General features: G+C 41.8%; 1 protein-coding gene across 4 annotated transcripts in view; it reads left to right on the forward strand.

Annotated features, from left to right (window-relative positions):
- The first annotated feature begins 738 nt into the window (after window positions 1-738).
- The window catches only part of LOC118088364 (rho GTPase-activating protein 39), an 80,861-nt gene continuing 68,585 nt past the window's right edge, over window positions 739-13,014 (forward strand). Inside the window, exon 1 of one of the 4 annotated variants that reach the window (XM_035121953.3) lies at window positions 739-1,157. In XM_035121953.3, coding sequence (XP_034977844.3) covers window positions 1,147-1,157 — 11 coding nt within the window. In that variant the 5' untranslated portion in view covers window positions 739-1,146. The remainder of the gene's footprint in view (window positions 1,158-13,014) is intronic. The other 3 variants (XM_035121954.3, XM_060277230.2, XM_088673470.1) reach the window with 3 other exon arrangements.

The following is a 13,014-nucleotide window of genomic DNA, read 5'->3' on the forward strand; positions in this document are numbered from 1 at the left end:
ATGTTTTCCTTAAGTGTGACAATATATTGCCAACAAACTGGTACTTACTTACCTTTTTTATACCATCACATACACATTATTTTGTGCATGTATTTTCTGACATGGGTCTTAATGTTCAAAACAGTAAAGTGAAATAGCTTTCCGTATTCCTCATATGGAAATTGTAATGTTGATAGTGCTGTTATGAAAAATTAACAGTGCAGTGTATACCTGAGAAGTTAGGATAATTTTACAATGGATCATTTAATATAGATTCAGGTACCCCCAAACTTACTTCAACTATCCTTTTATATTTATTCCATTTATAGGGATAAGAATGTTAAGGGTCCCACCCACCCACCCTTTATGTTAAAGACTGCAAGAACAGAACCAAGTGGTTTGGATAATCTAATCTGAAGTTAAAAGGAGGCAATACTGAACCAAGTTATAAAGATATCCCAAAAGTTACATTTCCACACATTTTCCAAATTTAGTTCATGCCTAATCCTTGTTTCTGATCACAGAACCATGATGAATACCTCTTATTTACTAATGTATGTAGCAGAATGGCTGTGCGTAAAGACACTTTGCTTTTTATTAATCCAGAATAACCATTACCGCCTGCTTGTCTAGGCAATCATTAAAATGGATAAAATAAAATAAACATGCTCTGAAAGAGCAAAAAGAAATGAAATATTTCCTCTTCAGCTACCTGTTAGGGAAAAAAAGTAGTTATTAAAACGGTTTAAAAGACGAGGTGGTTTTGATTTGAGCATGTAGTGCTGAAAAGTGTGACCTTCGATTGACAGGGAAGGAAAACCGACCGTCTGCCGCCGCGTCTATAAAGCTTCGCCGACTCGGGGAAGGAGCAACAAGCGCTTTTAGCACACTAAACTCCCGCGGACCCTCGCTAATGTTTAACCCCAGCTCCCCTTTCCTTTCCAGATTTCACTGCCAGGCCTGAGCTGGCTTTCCCCACCAGAGGGACTGGAGAGCGGGGTCCCTGCGCTCCACGGGAAGCCGGGAGGGGCAGCAACGGCGGCGGCGGCAGCAGGCGGGATCGGGTTTCACATCCTGATCCCGACTCGCTCAGGAGCAGCAGTAGCCTTCGCTCAGCCGGAGGGGCACAAGGAGGGAAGCCCGGGCGGCGCGGCCCGAGCGGAGGACATGGCGGAAAGGTGAGTGCGGCCGTCGGATCCGAGGCAGCAACTTCGGGACGGAGGGGATCCCCTGTCCGACCTCTTGCCTCCCTACCTGTTGAGCTGGGTGGGGCGCAGGGCTGGGCCCCAGACGCAGGGAAAAGTATGGAGAAGCCTCCGCCGCCATTCCGCGCTCCTTTCCTAGGCGAGCGCGCGGCTGAGGGGAGGAAAGGAAAGTGTGCGGGAACTTTTGGGCGTCCCGTTTTGGGGGTTATGAATGGCAAACGGGCACTTGGCGGTCTTCGGGAGCTCCTCTTAGTTGGCTTTGGGCTCCTGAGGGAGTTTCCTAAAACTGGGGGAAGGGGAGCGGGACAATAGGCGGGAGGCGGCGGCGGATGGGAAAGTAGTGGGATTGTGGTGAAAGAACAGAGTTGCGCGACCCTCCTGGAAATGAAGTTTAATCCGCCCCCCGCCTCGGCACAGACCGGCGAGGTGTCCCCACACGAAGGTGGCATGGTGCATTTTCACATGTTAATGGTTTTTGGTCGACTTATCGTGTGAGTGGCTTTAGGCGGCGGCGGATTACAGCCTTATGTCGGTGGTTGTTTCGATGGGGGCATATAGTCTTATAGGCGAAGAATGTATGATGCGCTGGTGCATCATGCTTGAGACTGCAGCCTTGCACACTTGCAAGTACTGTAATGACTCTCTCCTCCGGGTGCCAGCCATACTTCCAGTAGCTAGCCAACAAGGATTGCAATTCCTGCTTCATCCAGAACCGTGCCCGGAAAAGCGCTGGAAAGATCACCCTTGCATAACTAGTTAAGTTAACCACGCTGGTTGTGAGCATGACAAAGGTAGCTAAAGGTCAAGAGTGGGTACTTTTAGAAATCACATGTGTTTAGGGTTACTACAGAGCACAAGTATGCCGTGGCTGACATATGCAGTAAGATGTCACCAAGCCCCTTCTTCTTACTGGGACTCCATTTCCCATCTGCATACTTGGCATGCGGGAATGTATGTACAGGGTCGTGGGTTTCAAACTGCAATGGAACATAGTATAGATGCATGCAATCCATGCACATGTTTATGAACAGTAGTGTTGCTTCTATAAGGACTGATCATGCACTCGGAAAAGGCATATCTATGTATTGACTGGGACAGGCACCCATTTGGTTCTTTTGTCCTATGCTGGGATCCATGAATAGGTTAGTATACAGATCTAGCAGTTCTAATCAGGAGGCTATTTTATTTGGCTGATCAGCCACTGACCTTCCGAGCCTCTCTTCTGTGATGTAGGCAGCTTTGCGCTATTGCCAGAACATGGAATGCAAAATAGGCAACCTGATACATTTTAATGAAATGGATTCTATTTTTATAAGTGTGTATGTGTTTGTAGTTGTACTTTCTGATTTGTATGTAGTATAGACACACAAAAATATAACTTGTATGTGTGCACATGCTCTTATATCAACAGAAGTTGCTGGACCAATAAAATATATCCCATTACTCATTTTTTTTATCATTATTATATCCTTACTTGATAGTGTACTCTTACGGGAAACAACTTTTTTAAAAAAAACCTAGAGAAGTAAATTGTTCTACAACAAGGGTTCCCAAACTGTGGTCCACAGTAAATATTATTGTTGATTTTTAAATGTATTTTTATTGCGTCTTTTGTTTCTTGCATTGTGTTTTATTATTTATTCATAGAATCAGAATTGTATAATTGGAAGGGACCACAAGGGTCGTCTAGTCCAACCGCCTGCAATGCAGGAATCTTGTTGTATTTTATATTTTATTTTATGGAATTAAAATTGTGATACAGTAAAATGCAATGAAAGTAATAAAAGCAAATTTAAAATCATACAGCATTCTATCTTGGGTAGAAAAATTAAGTGGTCTGCCAAGATTGTTGGCAGTTCTCCATTGGTCCATGGAGGAAATGTTTGGGAGCCACTGTTCTACAACATAGGGCTATGATCCAAAGAACTGCCCAAATTAAGGAGTTCATGCCCAATATGACTGGCATTTTTCTCTGAAGAACAGTCACCACACACACTCAGAGGAAATATATGGCAATCAGTAGCGTGTGTCTCAAACTGGTTTCAAAGTGTGGCATGGGGGACTGCTGTTTAGTGCAGAATTGCAGCTTATTTCTGGGCATATTGGCTTTGGGACTTACTTCCATGTGACTTGCTCCTTAGTAAGTGTGCGCAAGATTGAAACCTCAATGTAAACATGTTGATCCCAAGCTGTTTGTACTAAAAAGGTCTTTGTGCACTTCTTTTGGATATACTCTATTATCATCTTGTACTTTTTAAATGTTTTATGCTAGTGTGCTTTTGTTTCTTTTGTAACCCACTCCCATGTAGAACTATTACTTCCAAGATAAAAGTGAAGGTCATGTGTACTTGAATAGGAGCATTTTCTTGGAAACATTGAAAACCTCTGCTTGGAAACATGCACATTCTTCAGGGATTCAACAATGCCATATATTCACAGCTCTTAAATTCAGGATAAAGTGCTGTGATTTGTATGTCTAGACTTGCACACAAAAGCTCATACCAATAACAAACTTGGTCTCTAAGGTGCTACTGGAAGGAATTTTTTAAAATATTGTTGTTGCAGTTCCAGCTGAGGTATCCAATGCAGTGTGTTCCCATGCTCTGTGGGATCAATTTTGGATTATGCAGCCCAGTGATGTGGACAGGTTTCATGCAGTGATGCAGTTCGCTTCTTGCACTCTTGACCTCTGTCCATCCTGGCTGGTGAAAGCCAGTTGGTGGGGAGTGTTAACCGGATAGATCCAGGGTGTGGTGAACACAACTTTACTCAGTGGAAAGCTGCCTACTGCTGTTAAACACTCCACTTCAGAATCTATGGTTTATAACAACTACCATCTGGTTGCAAGTACCCCCTTTTTTCATAAGGTATGGTGAAAATAGTGGTGGCTGAGAAAGCTGCAGCATTTCCTGGAGAATATGAATCAATTAGATCCATTTCAGTCAGGTGCAGTTTTGGGACTGAATCATCCTTTGTTGCCCTGGTGGATGACCTATATTGAGAGCAGGACAGGAGGAATGCAACTCTTGCTTCTTGATCTTTTAATACCATTCACAATGGTATCCTTCTGGACCATCTCTGTGGGATGGAAATTGGGGCGCTGTTCTATAGTAGTTCTGCTACTACTTACAGGGTCATATCCAGAGAGCAGCATTAGGAGACTGTGTTTCAGCCCCATGCTCATTGCACTATGGTGTCCCACAGGGTACAGTCTACTCAACATCTGCATGAAGCCATTGGGTGTGGTCATTCGGAGTTTGGGGGCAAAGTGTCACCAAAACAATGGTGACACACAGTTCTACTTCTCTGTAACATCTGAGTCACGCGAGGCTGCACATGATCTGGACTGTGTGAGCACAGTGGTGGAGTTGACCAGAAAGTTGAGGTTGAATCCTGTAAAGATGTCTTGGGAATTGTCCAGTTGCCTGTCTGAATGGGGTTGTACTCGCTGAATGAACAAGTTTGGAGTTGTGGTGTGTTCTTGAGACTATTTTTGTCACTGGAAGCTTGGGTAGCCTCAGTGGCTATGAATTCCTTTTTGCAACTATGGCTGGTACGCCAACTACAGCCCTTATTGGGCAGGGATAGTCTGACCACAGTGATTCATGCATTGGTAACCTCAAAACTTGGTTACTGTATTGCAATGTGCCCTATGTTGAGCTATCCTTGGTCTAGTAAAAGCTCCAGCTGGTGCAAAATGTTGCAGCTAGGCTGTTGATGGGGACAGGCTATCACCAGCACATAACTCCAGTGTTCAAAAGCTTCCACTGGCTGTCCATACACTACTAGGCCAGCTATAACTTGTTATTGTATTAATTTAAAGACGTAAAGGTAAAGGGACCCCTGACCATTACGTCCAGTTGTGACCGACTCTGGGGTTGCACGCTCATCTCGCATTATTGGCCGAGGGAGCCGGCATATAGCTTCCAGGTCATGTGGCCAGCATGACAAAGCCACTTCTGGCGAACTAGAGCAGCACTCGGAAACGCCGTTTACCTTCCCGCTGTAGCGGTTCCTATTTATCTACTTGCATTTTGATGTGCTTTCGAACTGCTAGGTTGGCAGGAGCTGGGACCGAGCAACGGGAGCTCACCCCGTCACAGGGATTCGAACCGCTGACCTTCCGATCAGCAATCCCTAGGCTCAGTGGTTTAACCCATAGCACCACCTGTATTAATTTACAGAGCTCTTAATAATTTGGATCTAGGATACCTCAGGGCAGGGGTTCCCAACAAAATTTTCTCAAGGACCCCTCATCGAGCCGCTATTGTGACAAGGACCCCTATTAATTCCCAATCCTAAAATTAAAAAGTGAGAGCCAAATTAAGAGTCTTTTTATAAGAGTCCATGGAGGAGAGAGGGGAATGGAGAAGACAGGGTACCTGCGTAGTAGCGCACAAATGAAGCCGATGCGCGCAAAGCATCTTGGGGAGGTGAGCGTTAGTAGAATGCGCACGCTGCCTCTTTGCAAAACAGTAGTGTTTGTAAAGCGCCACCTAACAGCATACAGCAGAACTACTGCCTCATCTAATTCTAGTAGACTCTGCTCATGCAGGAAGCGGCCAAAACAAAAAATCTGTTATCATACGAAATATATTTAATATATTTTTTATTCTAATAGCATCTTGCGGACCCCTCTGGCATAGCTTGCGGACCCCTGGGGGTCCGTGGACCACCTGTTGGGAACCACTGCCTCAGGGACAACCTGATTTGTTATATCCCTGCTTAAATCACTGAGATCTTTGCAGGAGTCACTGTTAGTGGTCCCCCACAGCTCAGATACAGGGCCCATATCCACAAAGTATGTGTTCAGTATTATGGGTCCAATTTTGTGGCATTCCCTTCCAATTGAGGTCAGAAAGGCCCTCTCCCTGTTGCACTTCATTTACTGAAGACTTTTTGTTCCAGCAGGCTTTTAAATTATGTTGTTATTTTATAGGTTTAATTCATTTGTAGACTTATTTTATTGGGTCTCCTGTACATTGCATAGAGATGACTGTAATTAAGCAGTATATGTATTGTTGAAATACTGCTGCTGCTGCTGCTGCTACTACTACTACTACCACAACTAATGCTAGCTAGCTAGCTAGATCAGACATCCCCAGACTTTGGCCCTCCAGATGTTTTGGACTACAATTCCCATCATCCCTGACCACTGGTTCTCTTAGCTAGGAATCATGGGAGTTGTAGGCCAAAACATCTGGAGGGCCGCAGTTTGGGGATGGCTGAGCTAGATAATAGCAAAGCAATAGCTGTGTAAGGCTCTCAGCAATGACTTGTATCTTAAATATTTATTTCTATGTAGTGTTTTTTACCTAATAAATATATATACTGTATATTAAAAACAGCATGAGTCTGCATGTTTTCCTAATCTTTCTGTTTGAAGTAGTCCTTTACATGTTTTATAAATATTGCTCGTTCTTTAATCTGGTCTGTGTTTAGCCTACAGCCTGCCCACCTGTGCAGATCAGCAAATTGTAGGATTAGAGCCTCTTGTCTAACAAAAGGGAACAAATGGTCTGTATCGTAAATCTTTCTGAGCAACTTTAGTGCAACAGGAAAATCCGTATTACGGAGTGAAGACTAACAAGTCATGTGTTAGCCAGTACAATCCTATACATGCGTGGCTACTCAGAAATAAGCCCCACTGAATTCAGTGATGCAAAACCCAGGTAAGTGTATATAGGATTGCAGCCCGAGCTTTGTATATTTTAAAAGTTATAAAATAAAGAATTTAAGATTTGGTTGTTTCTTCTCGTTCCTGCTTTACAGCTGAATAATGCCCAGGGTAATGTTGTCAAGGCAAAATGACTTTCTAGTTTAGAATATGTGTCAGTTTTCAGGTGGCAGAGTAATGAAAACTACCTTCTGATAACTTTGTCCTCTCTGGGTTTTAGTCCTGTAGTGTTTAAAAACAGTTTAGGTAAGTCCTAGTAGGGGTGATAGGCAATAGAGAGCACTGAGTGTCTCTTGCTAGTATGCCATGTGTGGTGTCCATCTGACAACTCTTGTATTCAACATTAATTTTATTAAAGAAGTGCTTTAGGAGCCCTGTAATCACTGGTTTAAGAAAGTAGTGTGCACCTTTAAGAAAAACCCGACATTAGATTTCACCCTGGAGGAAAGTTAATAATCCACATTACCTAGTTATATAGTGCTGATATTTCAGCTTTGGTTGTGAAAATACTGAATATGCTATGTATCTAAATAGGCTCAAGGCTTTATTTGCGGTGAGACACAGAGCTGCTGAACATATAAAGCTTTCTTATACCAAGCTAGTTCACAATTCACACTTAGCCATGATTCGTTTTCAACTATTTACAGTATTTATTTTTTGAATTTATAAGCTCCCCTCCTCTCAAAGGAAACCACAGTGACAAACAGATCTACAGTTTAAAAACAGAAACAAAGCATTTACTCCCCCCCCCACAAACACTATGACTTAACTGTCAATGTGCTTTCTACCCCTTGCAAGGATTTAACCTGTGGGTGTCATGCATGGCACAAAAAAGCCATAATATGGCTTGTCGTGTTGCACAACCCTGGATTGGGGTACCCCCCCCAACAAACCAATGACCGATATGCCAAAAATAAGCCAGAAATACAGCTTACTTATAGGGAGCGGGTGGCGCTGTGGTCTAAACCACTGAGCCTAGGGTTTGCCGATCAGAAGGTCGGCGGTTCGAATCTATACGCCGGCTCCCTCGGCCAATAATGCGAGATGAGCGCCGCAACCCCAGAGTCGGTCACGACTGGACCTAATGGTCAGGGGTTCCTTTTACCTTTACCTTACAACTTACTTCTAGCTTAGCACTTGTAGTTTATTTGGTTGTGCAGTGTGGCAAACCATACTAAGTTTTGTTTGTGTCATGCACGGCACCAATGATAGGAAGCCACACAAGGTGCATTCACAGTTAAGCCACAGTTTAAAACAAACTATGGGTTAGCATGACATACAAACCAACATACTTTGTCATTAGTCACTGTGACATTGGCCAGTATAATTTTACTCTGTGACTTGAAGTGGATCTCCAAGTGCCTGGAAACTTCCATTTCACTGTATCTGAAGAAGTGTGCATGCACACGAAAGCTCATACCAAAATAAAAACTTAGTTGGTCTTTAAGGTGCTACTGAAGGAATTTTTTTTATTTTACTTGGATCTCCAGGGTCTTGGTCAGAACTATATTTTTCAGTTTTGCTACCTGAGATTATTTACTTTCTTTTAATTGAAAATGCTGAGAGTTGAATTAAATATCTTCCAGATGCAACATATTATCTACCACTGAACTATCCTTCCCATTGTGTTGACCTTAACTGTGAATGCACCTTGTGTGGCTTCCTATCATTGGTGCCGTGCATGACACAAACAAAACTTAGTATGGTTTGCCACACTGCACAACCAAATAAACTACAAGTGCTAAGCTAGAAGTGATTTCTTCAGTGATTTCTTCCCATAGTAGCATAATTTTAATATCAAAAAACCTCAAATGCTTAGTTTGGTCAAGTTTAGTTCTTAATGTTATAATTTTACACTAGTTTAAAAGTAGACAAAGTAATGTAATTTTGAAAACCTTGGTCCTTGAAAACCAGCAGCTCAAAAAAGAAAAAGAAAAAAAGAGAGAGCCAACACTGATTACCTGGTATAAAAAATATAAAGCCAAGTAAAATTTACAGCCTGGTCATAAATGCATTTGCATGTACATAAATCCATTTCAGTGGCACTTATTCCCAAGTATGATTAGACTTGTTTGTTTGGGAGTGTCCCATTGAAACCAGTGAGATTTGTTTCCAAATAAATGTGTTCCTGTTGAGGCATAAATTAATAAGTGCATTTCTTTACTTAAATGATTCTTCTAAATCCAGAACCAGGTGCTGCCATGAGCTCCTTCATGCTACTAAACTTCTTTTGACTGAATATTAGCTAAGGGCTGGTACGATGGACTGTATTCTACAATTATCATTATTCCCATCATTACCTTCCTGGTAGACCTGCTTTCTCCTCAAGCTTGATTTGAATTAATGTATGTCCCAATCCTTAGCATAATTTACTTAGAAGTAATTAAATCACTTACATAATGTCATATTGGGACTCAATTTTTTTTGCCTTCTTTGGCAACAGCATCAAGAGAGACAATCTGCTCTGATTATCATCTTGCAAGTGAATCAGATATCTGGCCTTGCATCACCCTCCCAGCTGCCTTTGGTGTAGCGGCTCTGAGCATCTGCTATGCTTTCACCTAGGATGCTTGACCACAGAAGGGAATGGAGAAAACTAAGAATTTGAATTTTGAAGTCAGTGACTGTTGTGAGAAATTAAACCTCTGCATTTACGTCATTAGATAGCACCTTGTGGGCGCAGTCACAAAACCTTTGTTGAAAAGAACAGTCAGTTCTAGCTGTTCAGAAGTTACAGTGGAGGTGGGTAATATTCTTGCATCCACCAAATACAAGAACTCTTCGGTCCTTTTGATGCAGAAAGAGCCTTCATTTGGGGAGCTTAACTGTCCTATAGATAAAAAGAATTCTTTATCTATTAGTGTATTATCTGGCTAGACCACATCTACTCTTGATAAGTAGGAATACTCCCTCTGTCAAAATTGGAAATGCTTCCAGCTTGTAAATGTTCAGTTGTATATTTGACATGTAGCCCACAAGCTTATTCTAGAACCAAGTCCCTATTTGCCTTCTGGTATGGAACAGTGTATAATCTTTATAGCAAAGTGGTGATGTGAAGAATGCAAAATAGAATGTTGCAAGTCCTACACATCATAAAATGGCAGGTAAAAAAGATTCATATTGGCGGTAACTTACATTAATGAACAAATTTGTCAGAGTTGGTATAGAATTGGTTTCCTGTGCTTTTAATAATTACATAGATGAGGGATTATGTAAGGAGCAGCTTAAGTCTTCTGTGCAGGTATTAAAGGTACAGTACCACTAATACTTGTTGAATCTGGGTGCCCAAGCTGATGCAATAAGGCTTGGACAAATTCCTGGTGGAATATAATGCATACTTGTTTGACAAGGACTTGGTTTCACAGCCTCTGAAATTTAAAAAATAGAATCCTTTGCAGATAGACACTGAGTATCTAGAAGATTTCTACCGCCAACCTCATAATGTAAGTTGATGCAAAACTAATCAAATTGTGTGTGTGTTTTCCTGAAATGCAATTGAAAATTTGAAAAATAAACACATTTTTTATTTAAAAAATGTATTCCTCCGTTGCCTCTTCCACATATCCCTTAGTAGTCCCCCAACTTTTGCCTTTTTCCTGGTTCACAATTAGCTGTCATTAGAATACATACATTTTCCTAATGCTTTATTTGGTCTTAAGTGTCTGTTGCCTCACTGGAATAGTGTCTTGTTCTAACATGCATAGCCTACTGCATGAAAATCCCCTTAGGGCCTTAGGTAGTCAAAACAGCCAGTAATGTCATCCTTTATAATATAAATTAAAACTAGGGTAAACATGATGATCTGGTTCAATCTGCGTTTATGAAAGGTTTCTGTGTGTAATTTTTTTAGGATGGTCTACTACCTGGAGGTTTTTAATGCCTCATTAAACTCTCATGTGTAAATTAACCTTATATGCTTAAATTGGCTTTTTCAGCAGGAATATAAAATTATCTTTGCATTTATTTCAAGAACAGAAGCCTACACACAGTGCATTTGTAGGTGTCAACTATTCTTGCTAGGCTGCAATCTGAAAATCACTTTCCTGAGTGTAAGCAACTTTGAAGACATTAGGACTTAACTTTCAAGTAACATGCATGGACTTGTAGCATAATAAATTTCAGGGTGCCACAAGACCCTTTGCTGGTTTTGCTCCAACTGACGGACATGGATAACCCCTCTGGAAATTATTTGCAACTAAGTATCATTAGGGATAATTGCCCATTACCTTCTATGTAAAAGTAGGCAAATACCTGTACAATTTCTCAGTCTCTGTAGGAAATTGTTTGGAGCATAGCTGCCAAGTTCTCTCTTTTTTTAAGGGAAATTCCCTTATGCTGAATAGGCTTCCTCGCAAGAAATGGGAAAACTTGGCAGCTATGGTTTGGAGGGGGAACACCTCTAACTTACTGTACTCTCTTTTTCCTTCCTCCTTGCATTGATCCAGCTGTCCCTCATTTTATATATTAATTCATCTAAAATTGCTCCTTTCTCCTTCTGTACGTAGAAACAGTAATGCAGATTAGAACCTCAAGGCAACCCATAAGCAAGGATGGAAAGGACTTCCTATTTTATCACACTGAGGGGTTTTAAGTTTACCTGCATTAGATGTTTTGCTATGAAACTAAAGGTACCTTATTGACCCAATTAACTGGTCAGTTATTTTAAAGTATTGCAAGCTTTTGAGCCAAAAAAGGCCTTAAGTCATGGATGTTTCAATGAAGAGTTAAATAAGGTTTTCCTTGTGGGTGATTTACCTCTGCGGTGCTAAACTGGAAGTGTTCATGAGGTGGAAGCATTATTTAGCAGAGATAACAACCAGGGAAGATGTTTTTCAACCACAATACCTCTTTTAGCCTCTTCCATCTACACAGATCCTGTATTTGTGGCTAGTAGTCATTAGTTTGAAGATTGGCACAACCCATGCGGTGTCCAGTTATAGATATAGAATCTGTGGACCTGATATTTGTAAAATGCTTCATCTGGTGCCAGTTGACGAAGTTTAGAAGCATTGCAACTATGTGGCTCAGTCCTATTCTCAGACTTATTCTGGGTATTTAAGGCAGCTACTATCTGCCATCCTCTCACATGTAGGTAGATGTTTTCCACAGTCTGCTGTGTCATTAGTGCACTAAGGTACAACTAAAAATGTACAGCAAGATTGATGATAGTGTACAGTACAAATGCTTCCCGTGGATTCATATTTGAGACGCTGTGTTCTTTTTTGCACAGTGTACAGAATGTTGTAAAGGAAAGATTGTTGCTGTGAACAGAAAAGCAGCTAATAGAAATTTATTATTGTGAGAGATGCAGGTAAGTTCACTGGAGAGGCAAGGGCCCTAGTTAAAGAGTAAAAGGGGCTTATGCACAAATTCTGCCTGCTACTTGTCTGTCCACTACTGCTCTGCTCAGCTACTTTTTTTCGCCATCAAGTTACTATTTCCAATATCAGGTCCTGGCAGGGCAGTCTTGAGCAGGTCGCGCACCCTGGTGCTGAGGGGCGGAGATCGCTCTGGCGCCCCCGCCCTCACAGGGCGCAGCATGGTTTCCACGCGGCGCCCTGCCTACCGGCCCGGCGCCCTTACACACTGCACCACCGGGGGTCTACCTAGAGCCGGTCCTGGCCTGAGGGAAAGTCCCAGGTGGATGGGCTCTGACAAAAGTGGGAGAATGCTAGACACCCTCTGCCATGTCCCACGTTTACATTTTAAATTGAACCCTACTCCTGCTTTATATGTGGTTGAGGCAAGGCCTCCGTTGAAAGATGTGGCTGCTAATATTACATTTTATTTTGGGCCCCTTCTTAGTATTTAGCTTACTAATTAGAGCCTTTCCAAATTTTTAAATGTTTCTGATAGTTCCTTTTAGAAACTTTTCAGTAAGATTCTATCTCTTTCAGACATACTACAACTTGGATTTAGAGCCATAGTCTGGAAAGCATTGCCATTTGGGACTTCACACTGCAACTGAGAGAAAATCCTGAAAGAACTAATTCAGAGTGACTTACTTTCTTTAAAAGCAGTTGACTGGAATATGGTTTTTGAAGGAAGCTGGCTTTCTCTTGAGTTCTGTTTCCTATCATTGCTTTCTCATAAAAGCAGTGTGTGAAGTCAGAGTTTCCACTTGCAAAACAACAAAATTTTACATGTTGCTGA

The sequence above is a fragment of the Zootoca vivipara genome, chromosome 7, assembly GCF_965207765.1.
Source record: "Zootoca vivipara chromosome 7, rZooViv2.hap1.1, whole genome shotgun sequence".
In the NCBI taxonomy this organism is placed as follows: domain Eukaryota; kingdom Metazoa; phylum Chordata; class Lepidosauria; order Squamata; family Lacertidae; genus Zootoca; species Zootoca vivipara.